At 42.1% G+C, this 13,412-nt stretch overlaps 1 protein-coding gene across 1 annotated transcript in view; it reads right to left on the bottom strand.

Annotated features, from left to right (window-relative positions):
* Positions 1-364: 364 nt before the first annotated feature.
* nnt (nicotinamide nucleotide transhydrogenase) overlaps positions 365-13,412 on the bottom strand; it is a 28,655-nt gene continuing 15,607 nt past the window's right edge. Inside the window, exons 13-22 of the mRNA XM_035184388.2 lie at positions 12,824-12,969; positions 12,417-12,612; positions 11,556-11,789; positions 10,491-10,651; positions 9,240-9,419; positions 8,733-8,892; positions 6,008-6,089; positions 4,634-4,752; positions 3,930-4,045; positions 365-2,912 (exon numbers count right to left, since the gene is read on the bottom strand). Coding sequence (XP_035040279.2) covers positions 2,763-2,912; positions 3,930-4,045; positions 4,634-4,752; positions 6,008-6,089; positions 8,733-8,892; positions 9,240-9,419; positions 10,491-10,651; positions 11,556-11,789; positions 12,417-12,612; positions 12,824-12,969 — 1,544 coding nt within the window. The 3' untranslated portion in view covers positions 365-2,762. The remainder of the gene's footprint in view (positions 2,913-3,929; positions 4,046-4,633; positions 4,753-6,007; positions 6,090-8,732; positions 8,893-9,239; positions 9,420-10,490; positions 10,652-11,555; positions 11,790-12,416; positions 12,613-12,823; positions 12,970-13,412) is intronic.

The following is a 13,412-nucleotide window of genomic DNA, read 5'->3' as shown; positions in this document are numbered from 1 at the left end:
TCAGTAGAAAACTCACCTATCAAAGTACAGACTTTGTTGAGGCTAAAATTCCCCTTGCACAATATGTGTACGTTACTTGGTTTACCCTCTTTTTTCGAGCAGCTCTGCGCAGATGAACTGTGTGAGCCAGTGTGGGTACAACTCCTTCCCCTCACGATCCATCATCCAGGTAATTGCAGCAAATATTTGAGTTTTCAGACCCTGCCGTACAAAATTGGGCAGGTAGCATTACCATCAAAGCTGTGGTAGACCTCAGGGGAAAGTCTGCAGATCAACTTGTTTACCATAAGGAATTTCATTTGCATCTTTAAGAGATTTGTCAGTAAAAAAAATAAATTAAAAAAATAGACTCCTTCAGGCAACATTTAGTGTAAATACAGTTTTATTAGGAATGAAAATGTTCCATGAAAAAGAAAGGAGGGGTGAAAACACATTTACAGTACATTTCATCTTTTTATCTCCTTAACATGGTGCACGGAAACATCGCACAACTTCAAAAACCCTTTGTTGCTCTGCACAAATACGAGGCCTCTTTACAAAAATACTCTCCTTCAGAAGAAACACGATAAGGGCACATGGGGCGTTTAGGGCAAAAGTATCAAGATTTTCTATCCGTCTCAATTTGATCAATCACTCAAAAATGGCGACAAGCTACAAATATTAAGCCAACTCCTCAGTCGAATAGTTCCTTATGACTGCGGTTGTTTGTGTTACTCGACATGTTAAAGTAATAAACCTACATGAGCACTAATGACATCTGCAGCTCTACACTAGCACAACAAACAGCAAACTGAGGTCTGGTGGTTAAAAATGTGAGCACAAAACAGAAGGCAGTTGGTCAGGTTCAGGACACAAGGTGAGTGGATGGAAGGCGACTGGTCCGTTACACATCCTGTTGCAGATTTAGGAAAAGCTGATTGGTCTGATTGGAAGGTCCTGTGTAATGCTATTGGTCGTTTTACGGAGAGGTAGGATAGTTGTCATGGTCAACGTATCAGGTCCCAAGATAACTAACTTCTTACAGTACAGTACTTCTTACATGGGCTCTTCTTCCTCAAATCGTGAACCAGGATAAATTCTCACCAATTCATTTAATGCATCGTGACCATTTAAACCCAGAAAAGGCAAAGACAACAAAAAGGATGGCAGCAGTTCAACCTGAGCCAGAAATTAAACTCCATGGGTTTTTAGTTCTAGTTGAGCTGTGTCAGGACAGGTGTAGAGTGAGGAGTCTTTCTACTCAAGTGGTTATTTAGCAGCCAAACCTTTTACAATTGTGCCGTAGAATCTCTTCAGATTGAGAGTAAAAGGGGGGAGGATTGGCACAAGTTTATGTTTATGGCAAATGTGGGAAAGAGAATGATGAAATGACAACCTAAGTGTAGACATACTCGCATAATTCATGTTTCGCTTTTAAAAATGTGCATGGTTGTTGTTTTAGACTCGTTCTAGACTTCACGCGACAGTCATTTTTAACATCTGGCCCTACTTTACAAACCCTTCATTTCCATCGAGAGCAAAAATATCGGAGTGGATTAGCCTCATTCACCTTAAAAAGAAAAAAAACCTTCTTTACCGCAAAGGCCGACAGAGCATCACGTGTACTGTACCATCTGAAATCACACGGGATGAAGGGGACACAGGATTCCAAAACATACAATCCATTCAGCTATCAGAGCTACGTCAGCGTGTGTGTAGGAATACGTATTACAGGACAGCTACCGTCTCAAACGTAGATCTGTTTTGGTTTATTGCGTTTAAAAGCTGGATAGACGAAGTTTGAATGGATTTTGGAAGTTTTGGATCCATGTGACTGTTTAGAGGCAAGGGCCACAAGACACACTCAAGTGAAAAGGAAAAAAGCAAATAGCACGACTGTATTTCTACAACTCGCTATGGCTCCTAAAACTTGATCGCATAGACATTTTTCTAGGTTTACGATGACTTTAAGTTCCAATACAAAAATCTCCCAATGCAGTATAAAACTGGAACCGAAAGAACTTTACAAAAATGTTGCACTATTATGCTTTTTTTCTTCCACTTGTCGAGAGAAAGAAGGTGCTGAGAGGAGAACACACCGTGTCTGACATACGCATGTGAGCAAATCGATCTATTGGAGAAATAATTAACTACTTTACTTCAACAAAAACAAACTCGGGGGGAAAAAGGCAAAGACGTTTTACAGTGTGGGGACATGTTAAACGTTAAGTTCTCTCATTCCTCTGTCTGGGGTGGTTCACCTTCACGTCTTTCAATTCATCTCAAATTTCCTTTTAACGATTTCCTACAAAATATCTTAACAGTGAACTGTAACATATCTAACATCTTAATGCATCTACATTTCTGATTGTTGTTTTAGATCTATGTAAGACGACACTCCACGGAGGTGTTTGTGAGATCACACATGGACGTTGTTGACCAACCCTTCCTTTGATATCTGGAAATAAAAGAAGCGATAAAGAGAAAGATCTGGATTCAAGTACATTACCACAAGGGGAGCTCTAATCAGAAATCTACAGTATCTGCATTGCCTGGCTCCTTCTGCACATGCATTTTCTTTTACAATAAACTGTTGCTTCTTATATTTACAGATCATAGGAAGGGTTGACCAATCTTATATTTAACTTAATGATCATCTTTGCTGACCTGATGGAGTCACAGTCAGACAAAGATGATCTTAATGCTGAATAACTCGTTGTCGTATTCCTTCCTCGTTCCATGTGTGCTCTTTGTGGAGGTCTCAGTGGGGGGGCGGAGCCGCCTCACTGGTCCTGGGTCTCGCGGACCTTGGCTTGCAGGGCGTCGCAAGTCTTCTTGGCGTCGCCTAGCAACATCGCAGTGTTGGGCTTGTAGAAGATGGGGTTGTCGACAGCTGCATATCCCACACCCAGGGAGCGTTTCATCACGACCACCTACAGGAGCAACACAACCACATACATCACATGCTATCAGCAACCAGATGAAAACACACCAGGTTCACCAACTGTCTCTGCCTCCTCCCTCCAGACTCGCTCTCATGTTATGTCTTGTATTAGCATTAACGTGATTTGATTGGCTAGCGTCTGTCCTATTTCTTTAAATGTGATTTAATATGCTGCTTTGAAAAGCAAATCAAAGGAACCCCGATGCAGTTCGGCGACACGTGACGTCATCCCATTCAAAGTGAATGAGCAGCGTTTCCATTAAAGCCTCCAACACGTAGGCGTGAGTGCTCTGTAACAGCTGCTTTATTACATATTCAAAGTTATTTTCAAGCAGTTTGACTTTAAAAGTTTAACTGTTGTGTACGTACAAGTAGTTTATGTCAGTGAGTGTTCTCACGTGACTCATGCATGCATCACATGTGAGTGACTACTTTAATGCATTAGTGTGATTACTCATAAGCCCAAATTGAGTGTGTCTGTGTTTTTTGTATCTGTGCACCTGAGTGTGCATCTCTGTGGGCGTTTATACGAGTGTGTGGGGTGAGGCAGAATGTCCTCTTTGATTTCCCCAGAGCAGAGTGTGTGGAAACCAGTGGGAGCGCTCTCTATAAATCCCAGATCTCGGAGCGCTGCCAGTGCGATGCTCTGAATGTCGTCATTCCACAGCGACACAGGCCCCACTAATGGGATCAGGATGGGACTGCACCTGGAACTGCAAGACTCTGTCTGTGTGTGTGAGAGCATGAGTGTGTGTGTGTGTGTGTGTGTGTGTGTGTGTGTGTGTGTGTGTGTGTGTGTGTGTGTGTGTGTGTGCGTGCGAGCATGCGTTTCTTTAAGTTTGAGTGCATCTTCAAATGGAGGCCCCCCTCCATGGGTGTGGACGGCAACATTCATTTAAAGCAATAAAACACAGTCCAGTTGTTGTAAAACCTTCAATCCCTCTTTATCTGTTTTGGGGCTTCAGGACAACCTCATTATCACACATGCCTGTCCCAGATGTCTCACCTGCTTAGACTTCCAGACCTCCAGCACAGGCATACCAGCGATGATTGAGTTGGGATCTTCCTGTGCAGCTGAGTTGACTGTATCGTTTGCACCAATCACCAGGACCAGGTCAGTGTCTGATTGGACAAACAACAAGTTCATTAAAAACAGACCTCATCTTTATCCGTTTACATTTTTTCACCATTTGACTCTTTCTTCTGAAATGGCAATTTCTTTTTAATTTGGTAATATATTTTCTTTCCATTCATTGTTTTAATCATGTTTGGGAGTCAACAACACTTAAATTCACTTGATCTTCAAATCAAATTACTTTGTCACGGTTTTGTAACCACCTAAAACAATGTTGCCAGAAAAGTCCATGTGCTGGTAAAAGCCCAATCTGCTGCATATTGTCACATTAACTTCCAAGAATCATCTGGAAATATTAACTACTGCAACCACTGAAAAACAGGTGGTGGTAATACTTTAGCCTCATTGCTATAATTTACATTATATAAACAGTGGGTGAGATTTTAAACTTATCTGAAGCTAGTTCCTCTTAACATACAGACTGAAAGCAGGGGAAACTCCACTGCAAACTCACAATTGTACACTGCATTCTCGAATAAAAGTTGCAGAAAAAGCCAACACATTGTGTCAGAGTAATTCTAAATGACAGATATTGACGGCAGGTACGTAAGCACATGAGAAGAGATCAATCTTACCGGCGAAGTCCTCGTTAATCTCCTCCATTTCCAGAACAATGTCATATGGGACACCAGCTTCAGCCAACAGCACGTTGAGCTGACCAGGCATACGTCCAGCCACCGGGTGAATTCCAAACCTGAGGAGACATCAGGCTCATTTTTAGTCCATGAGCACAGTCCTCCCTCTATTCAGACCTGTTTTTTTTTAAAAACACTGTTAACGTTAACCTCTTAGATCAGATAGAAAGGTGTGAATAAGGGAGAAGAAAGATGTGAGGTGGTTAGAGATCAAAATAAAAAGGTGTCGGGCAGAAGAGGAGACGATAAGATGAAGATTTTTGACAAGTGCAGCTGACAAACACACACAAACTCTTCTACCATCTATTATATATTATTTATGTGTTTGCATGTGTGTGACTGGGTATACATAGCTCTCAAACTCAATTAGCCATGTCATGCAATCAGTGAAGGAAATAAACACCAGCCACTGAATTCTAGTAGCTTGCTCGTTCTTTATCCTTCGAGCCACACGCCATGTGACAGACCTGTATTTGGAAATTGACTCTCTATGAGTCTGGTGAGTTTAGGCGGACACAGATCGCAGATGGCCTGCTGCTTCTGGGATGTATTAGCTGCTGTGGCTGCTGATTGAAAAAGTCAATTTCTGCACTCTGTGTTTTTCTGTACAGTCGAGCGTATGATGGCAGTGGGAGGAGGCAGGAAGTGTGTTGTGGGTCTTTATTCCATACAGTTGATATACTGCAGTGTCCAAGGAGGAGGAATCAAATGGCAGGAAGCAGATCAAGATGGAGGAGAAGAGGTGTAGAAGCAGTTCAGAGGCAGGTATGAAGAGAAAACAAAATTGAGATAAATCGTGGAAATGCTTGAGAGTTAGAATCCAGAAGAGAGAAAGAGCAAGAAAAAGATCTGGGTGAAGGAGGTTTTTTCTCTTTTTCACTGACCACCCACTTTCCTATAATCAAGTACAAATGCTCTAAGTAGCAGCAGCTGCTCAGTCAGGATCAAACGACTGAAGACAATTACACGAGCTTCCGCTGTACCTTTCCTCTCCTCTGTTGCATTTCCCTTTTTGCTCATGCTTTATTTGCACACAGGTCTCAATCTGTCCTTCCTGTCCCATCTTCTTGTCAACCAGGCCAAAGCTTCAACTCTTCTTTTCTGTCCTTCATGTGACAGTTAACATCTTCAGTAGAGTACATGCTTCCATGTACATTTATCTATACTGCCCATATATATATATATATATATTTGTCAATCCACCCATCTCTGTGTGGAGCTTTTACTAAGAATATAATATCAACTACGCTGATTGACCAGGGTCACCCATGTCATTCCAGTTTCTTTTGCCTGATTAAATGAATTTAAACCTACCTGACTTTCTTGCCAGCCTCTTGGAGCATCTTCACCAACTCAGCGATGGGATACTGGGCCTTTGCAGCACAGAGTCCATAACCTGAAAGAGATTTTAAAAAAAAAACAACGGTTAAGAATGACCTGACGTCACAACCTAGTGCTGACTACAAAAGTTGTGTCATGATTTGTTTGTACAAGACAAGACGGCATGTTTCGACACCGATGTCACAACGGCTTCTCCAGGTCGAGTGGATCTGTGTAACTTCCTGACCTCACTGTGAACTGTCCAGGAAGCTTTTGACAGTTTTCTAACATGTTTGATTTTGCTGTAACCAAAAACACAAAATATTTGGAGCGCCACAGGGAAAAGTCTGAGGCAGGAGATGATAATCCAATGACAGCGTAGGAAAAGGGAAGAAGGAAGCAATGGATGCCCCCAGTCGCTTCCCATACATTGAAGCTTAATACTGCTTTCATCATTTGCCCAAGCTGCAGGTTAATGTGATTGACAGATGATGTGGTGGTGCAGGTAGAAATCAACCTTTTCAACCGGACAATAAAAGTTTAAAGGTGGATTCACATCCTTTTTCCTCCTAACGGCAAATGGTTCAAGCAGGTAGAATGTGGTTGTTGTGTCATTAATGCTGTGTGTTTGGAGCAAGATGATAATGCGTGTGTCTGAACAGGACTGACATTTAAATATTAAACACATGACCAAGCTTTAAAATAATTCTGTTAAATCTTAGAAATAACCGATGAAAGATAAATGTCAGAGGATTTCACTGATCAGGACCCAGCGCTCGGAGATTTTCCAGACTTGGATTTCTTTCACATTCAATAAAACTGGAGTGTGTAGTTGATTTTTATCACCGTCTCTCACACAAACACTGTCACACGGTCCAGTGGTGTTTACAAGCCTTGTCACAACAACCAGTCAGAAATCATGTTGTTACAACCACCACCAATCAAAATGACAGTTTCAAACAGGAAAAAAAAAAAAAAACTCTACTAGAAACATGGTTGGCCTGTCTGCAGTACAACAAGTTAATGGTTTTTGTGTTTTTCCCCCATACATCACAATTCTTTCATTCCTTGTGCTTCCAATATTCTCTCTGGAGTTTCTCCTATAAGAACAACAAGTGGACCCAGACCATGGAGAGATGGGCCAGACGAAGCCAGGAAAACACTTATGTTTATCAGGCAGCGTCTTAACCGTTTCCACAGATGTCAATCAGGCAAAGTGACTGTGACGGCTCCAATTAGGGAGACTGGTCAACATGGAAACAAGGGGACTGAATGAGAGCCTGTGCTGAGGAACAGTACTAGTCTGACTACTGACTACAACAGCAGAGAAAAGAATTAAGTATTCAGATGGCACAGATTTAGAGAATAATCTTCGTTACACACGCTGGCTTGTGTGATGAATTGACTTTTGCATAATTTTTTATTCGCAGAGAAACTCTTCTTCAAGTTTAGAGGCTTTGTGACACCTTGAAGGAGAATAGAAATAGTAGTGAACGCATCTGACACACAATCTCCCGCTGCAGTATTCTTCACCTGTGAAAAGCGAACTCCGAAAAATGTCCAGATTCAATACACAGGACATATCCCGAGTTCATGTCAGAAAAAGTCTTGACTGATCTTATTAAAAGTGCTCAAATTTGAAAATTACCTCTTATGATTTGTTTTTAATTATTCTAATCATCACATTTGCATTGACATGTCCAGCATTTTGTTATGTCTCATCTCGGTGTGGTATTGTTTGTAGTCCATTTTAAATAAAAGGCACCAAAGAGGGAAAAAAAGCACCATAATTTTTAATTTCCGCTCCTTCATGTTTCCCCACACTTTCCAACTCCACAATTCTTTGGCCTGTTTTTGGTTTCAGCTGTCAGATGTGTTCCTCTTTTACTTAAAGCAGCTAAAAAACAAAAGATGGTTTAATCTACATTGGATGTTGTTCTGTGAAGCACTTCTGTTCCCGGCTCTCAACCATGTGACCACTTAAATTTAGCAATTTTTATAAATTGCAGCACAATCCTCTCAAGAGTTGGTTTTTTGTATACAGGCACTCAGCGCTGTGACTGGAATCACCAATTAGCAGGCTGGATGCCTTTAGTCTGTGTTTACATGTACCCACATGAGTAAAATAACTGTGTGGAACCATGACTGGTTAACAACAGTCTGGTGAGAGGAAAGAACTGTCACTGGGCCACACAGTGATGGTTTTGGGACAGCAGCTCCGAGGACTGCTGTTGTTGTCCAAGTGGGAGGTTCACACGTATTTAGAGTCAGATATTGGAAACATGTGAAATGAAGAAAACCCATGTAGCTGGAACAAAGGTTGGACCCCACACTCCAGCCCCCAAAAAGGAAATAGGAGCCAGTTTTGAAAGTAGAACTTGAATTGTCAACAAAAATTAAACATACCCTCATCCCATAGAATTTTCCCTTGACATTGGACATATACGCACTGTAGAATGTCTATTTACCATGGACAGACGACCACACAGAAACCTGTGTGGGTGTGTGTGTAACCATTCTACCATGACTTGTCAATTAACCTAGCAAAATGGTGATGTAACATGGGTCAAGAAAAGGTTAAATAAACAGAACACACACTTCGCTAATGCTGGAGAAAAAAAAGTGACTGGCAAAGACAGAGTACCATGTTTTTCCACTCACGTACAAGACCTCTGAAGTGGGGCAGGGGTGTGTGTTCTTGTATTTGTGTGCGTATTACCTGGAGTGATGATTATGTTGTGGGCGTCTTTAATCATCTCGACTGTCTGATCCACGTTAACCTCGGTGTGTGTGCCTGTGATCTCCATGGGCTTTCCTGTGCCCGTGGAGGACGTGCCATAGCCCCCAAGGATAACATTAGCCAGGGAACGATTCATGGCCTGAGAGGCAAGAGAAGAGATTTTTGTTTATCATAATCCTTGATCACACTTTGCTTTGTGTTTACAGCGAGTTGTGGCGAGCGGAGAACATTTCAAGGGTTAATTTCCTCGTGAAAACACACACTTGAGACCTGGGATTTTCCTCAAATCCGGAGATTACACCATCTTGCTATAACATTAAACTTAGAGTCCCTCCTGGTGGACAGGAGAGGAACCACATGAAACAGATGTCCCATCTACAGTGACTTATCAAATGCAGTGCTTTTAAATGTTCAGTGGTGCTGAAACTCAAGACAGCTACATTTTAGTGCACGTTCTTCTTTAATCTGAGACTGTGCTTCACTCACCACACACATGATGTACGACAGGATGGCTCCAGATGAACCGATGAGAGCTCCGACGATGGTCAGCAGGTTGTTATTGAGCAGGAAGCCCTCAGCACACAGGGCCCAGCCTGAGTAACTGTTCAGCACCGTGATCACCACGGGCATGTCAGCACCTCCAATAGCTGATGTCAAGGTTACACCCTAAAAGGGGAGAAGGAGAAACGGCAGGAGAGAGGAGTTTCATCTATTACTGTTGTAATTACATTAGTTTAATATAGTGATTAAAACAGGTTTTAGTAAAGGGCAGTTAAGAGATGAAGTGATGGTTTAAGGACAGAAGAAAAAATATAATTAGGTATGAACACATTTTCTCCACAATGATGCACATAGCTTAATAGGATGGTGTTTTTTTTTTTTTATAAAAAAGGCACCAGTTTCTCTTTCACAAGAGACAAAATAGCTTCAAGCTTGAGATATATATATATATATATATTTAAATAAATTTGTGAGTCACGTATCATCTGACATTTGTTTTTAGGAACATGACGTAAATTACACATTATATTGTACATTGATGTATAACTGTAAAACGATCTAACCCAGGGGTTAGTCAAGTAACTGATTTCTCCAGTCACACGTAAATACGCAATACAGCAGAAATGTTCAAATTGCAACTGTAAATAAATAAATAAATAAATAAATAAATATATATACACACACACATACATACACACTTAGCTACTGTAGTAATAAAATATCATTCTTATTCTGCTAAGCATTTTTTCATAAACATTTTGCCACTCATGCAAGACATCTGTCTTCATTGTTGGCCGTGGACATCTTTGTCACTGAAAAAAATCTGTGGCACATTTTCAAGTTAAGCAAGACTCCACACTGGTGAAGCCCGATATAATGAGATGACAAGCAGGAACGTGGCAGATTTACAAAGTCAAGCCTGTTTGCCAGTCTGCCAGCCAGACTATTAACAGCTTTCAGCTCGACTCTGAATGAATTTCTGGGCAGCTACTGTTTCCTGTGCCTCCCTTCTGTTGTCTCTTTCTCTCACATATTACAGCCAAGTCTGTCTCCAGCATTACATTTTTCTGACCCTTTTATTCCTTTTCCCTTTCCTGATGTTTATGAAAGTCTTTTAACAACATTCTTACATGTTCAGTCTGTCAGCGTGTAAGAAAATTCCAATCCGATTTTCCTCCTCAACGGCCTCAACAAGAGCAAAAACAGACCTCAGAAATACGAAAACACATGGCGTACCATGACAGCTGAGAGAGCAGAGACAGATCCGAGACAGGTGAGGCCTGTGGTGTAGCTGGGATCCATCATGTAGGGAATCATCCCACCGACACAAGCTGCCATAAGACTGGCGTTCAGAGCATGGCGACCAGGAAGCATCAGGGGAGAACTGCTCAGCACGCCTGCATGGTGAGAAGAAGGATGACAAGGAAAAGAGAAAATGACCCACAGTGACTAACAGCAAATAATCGTGTATTTTTCTATTCAGCAGTGAGTTTTTCCTCAGCAGCCTCCACTGGGGGCTTGACATAAACTTAAAGTCATGCTCATGCATAATGTGTCGTTATGAAACCCTTGCAGCAAACATGGGAATTACAGTGTGGCTGCCAGGACTGGTGCCAGCACATGAACCTGATGAACCCATTTACGCTTTCATTCACAGGTATGAAGCATCAGGTCTTCCCTTGTTATACATGTATAAAATCAAGTTTAGAGTTTTTGATTTAATTCAATTAATAAAAAACTATTATCAAATCAATTCAGGAAACTTAAAAAGGAGTTTAGGCTTTTTCTTTGTCTACTTGTGCCGAATATACATTATAATACCATAACATCGATACAAGTACCGTCTGTAAAGTGTAAATGCTCATTTATGCTCCAAATTAGATATGTATATGGAAACAGTAGGAGCCTTTTGTATATATTCTGCTTTAATATACAATTAATAAATAATAAACAGACAAAACGAAGCAATACCACCAGAAATCTAGGGGGGGCAGTGTAGCCAGTAGGTCCAGTGACATGGCCATAGGACACGAGGAAGAAATTTCAACAATGGCAGAAACTACCAGCATCTATACATCTTCAGCTGCTACTGTCGCCATGTTTGTTGTTAGGAGAATGCCTCGCCTCTGTGCTGCCCTCTAGTGGATGTATTGCTTGACAACCAAGCCTTTGAAAAGGACGCATGCAAAGTACATCTGCAGTGATGGTTACATTGTTTGAGGCGGATGCATCTCTTTTCCTACATAAAAAGGCCTTAAATGAGCCTGAATAATATATTAACCACACGAGTGCTTCTCTCACCTTGCAATTTCCCGTACGCCACCAAAGAGCCACTGAAAGTGATTCCACCGATGTAGGTGCCGAGGTATGCGACTATCTTGGTGAGGTTGGCTGCAGGATCAGTGGCGAAGTGAGGGTATTCGATCATGTACTCGGCCACACAGGTGAGCACAGCAGCCAGTCCCACCAAGCTGTGGAAGGCAGCCACCAGCTGGGGCAGGTCAGTGATCTGGATCCTCTTAGCGATGGCCAGGCCTACACAGAAAAAGAATAAATAAGGTTCATTGGCCCTGACAAATCCAAAGACAAATGGTATGCAAAACACAATCATATGCACGCACACACACTCCGAGGACTGCTGGGAAGTGGGTCCATCTGAAGGACCAGGTGTTGCTGCTGTTGTGGAAGCCTGTTCGGGGGAAATTCCTCGTTTGTGAGTGGTTGAGTGGGTGTGTTTGTGCTTGTGTATAATGCAGGAAATCTTGCATCGTTTCTGCAATCGGAAAAAGGGCTTTATTGTCTGTGTGGACAGTTCAGTCTAGTGTTCATCTTTGTTACTGGAACAATTAGCATTGAAATGATTAAACTGTTGTGAGCGAGTGAAAGTGAGTAACACACGGGGATGACCACGTCGACAAACCTCCTGGGTCTGATGGGAAGTTAGTCACGTTGTGTTTGATGTAAACATCACAGAGAGTCTCTGCTCAACACACCTGCTGCTTCATCTGGCCACGCTTAGAATACATACTCGCATAAACATTCAAAAGGCAAAATCCATGTCCACTAATTTACAGACTCTCCATCGTGTGCGATACATTTCTGTAAATTCTTTGCCTGCAAGTCTCCCTCTGCTACTTGATGTGAAAAGCACAAAAGACTCACCAGCAGTGCCACCTACAGCCATGGCTGCGCTCATTTGTGCCAGGAGTTCGGGACTCGGTTTGAGAGCACCCAGAGTGGCAATGACCCCCCCGGCAACTCCCATCATACCCAGGGTGTTACCGAGACGGGCTGTTTTCTGGTTGGAAAGACCAGCCAAAGCACCGACGCAGCACAGACCCGAGCCCAAGTACATCATCTGGTGAGAGAGACAGAACGGAAATAAGGTTACAGACAAGAATGGCGGGACCACACTATTGAGAAATGATTCACTTGGAAGGTCCTGCACAACATCTGGGCAAACAGAGAATACATTTGGAGGATTATGAGCTTTTACATGGACATGGGTTGTTTTGCATCAATTCCTCTGACACTATACATGTGGACAAAGCATAAACATCCTCTCACACCTGTTCAATGTTATAACCAGCATTCAGTGCAGCAGCGTAGCCTCCGATGAAGACGCCACCAGGAAGCAGGTAGAGGTATCTGTGCTCGGGAGGATCGGTGGGACGCTTGAACATGTCCAACATCTTCTTAGTCACCAGGAAACCACCTGGGTGAGAGACAGAGAGAGTGAATCCACCTGGACAAAAACTGGTCGTAACAGTTTTTTTAAAACATATGCAGAAAACTGATTTAAAAAGACCAAGTGAGTAACTTTGTAATGGCTGAGAGTCAAAGCACCTGAAGTATATTAATATTTCTAATTTTAGAGAACAGGCCAATCGTTAGAAAATGATGCCAAGCACAATAACCAATGTCAGGAATTTAATGACTCTACATCAAAAGTGTCAGATCGGGACCAGACAGTGTCTCACCGCTTTACAGGAGGAGATCACTTTACCTTGTGCATTTCTCCCTTTTCCCCTCTGGCATGACTGCAGCCACGTGCGCACACACACACATGCACCCATACGTACGAGGGTGAATCAGAGGGTAGCACCTGTTTCTTTTCAATTTTAGTCTTAGTCTGCCCCAGTTAAAACATGTAATAAC

This window comes from Hippoglossus stenolepis, chromosome 18 (genome assembly GCF_022539355.2).
Source record: "Hippoglossus stenolepis isolate QCI-W04-F060 chromosome 18, HSTE1.2, whole genome shotgun sequence".
Lineage (NCBI taxonomy): Eukaryota > Metazoa > Chordata > Actinopteri > Pleuronectiformes > Pleuronectidae > Hippoglossus > Hippoglossus stenolepis.
Note: the sequence above shows the minus strand (reverse complement) of the source record. Positions and strands in the feature narration are given on the sequence as shown.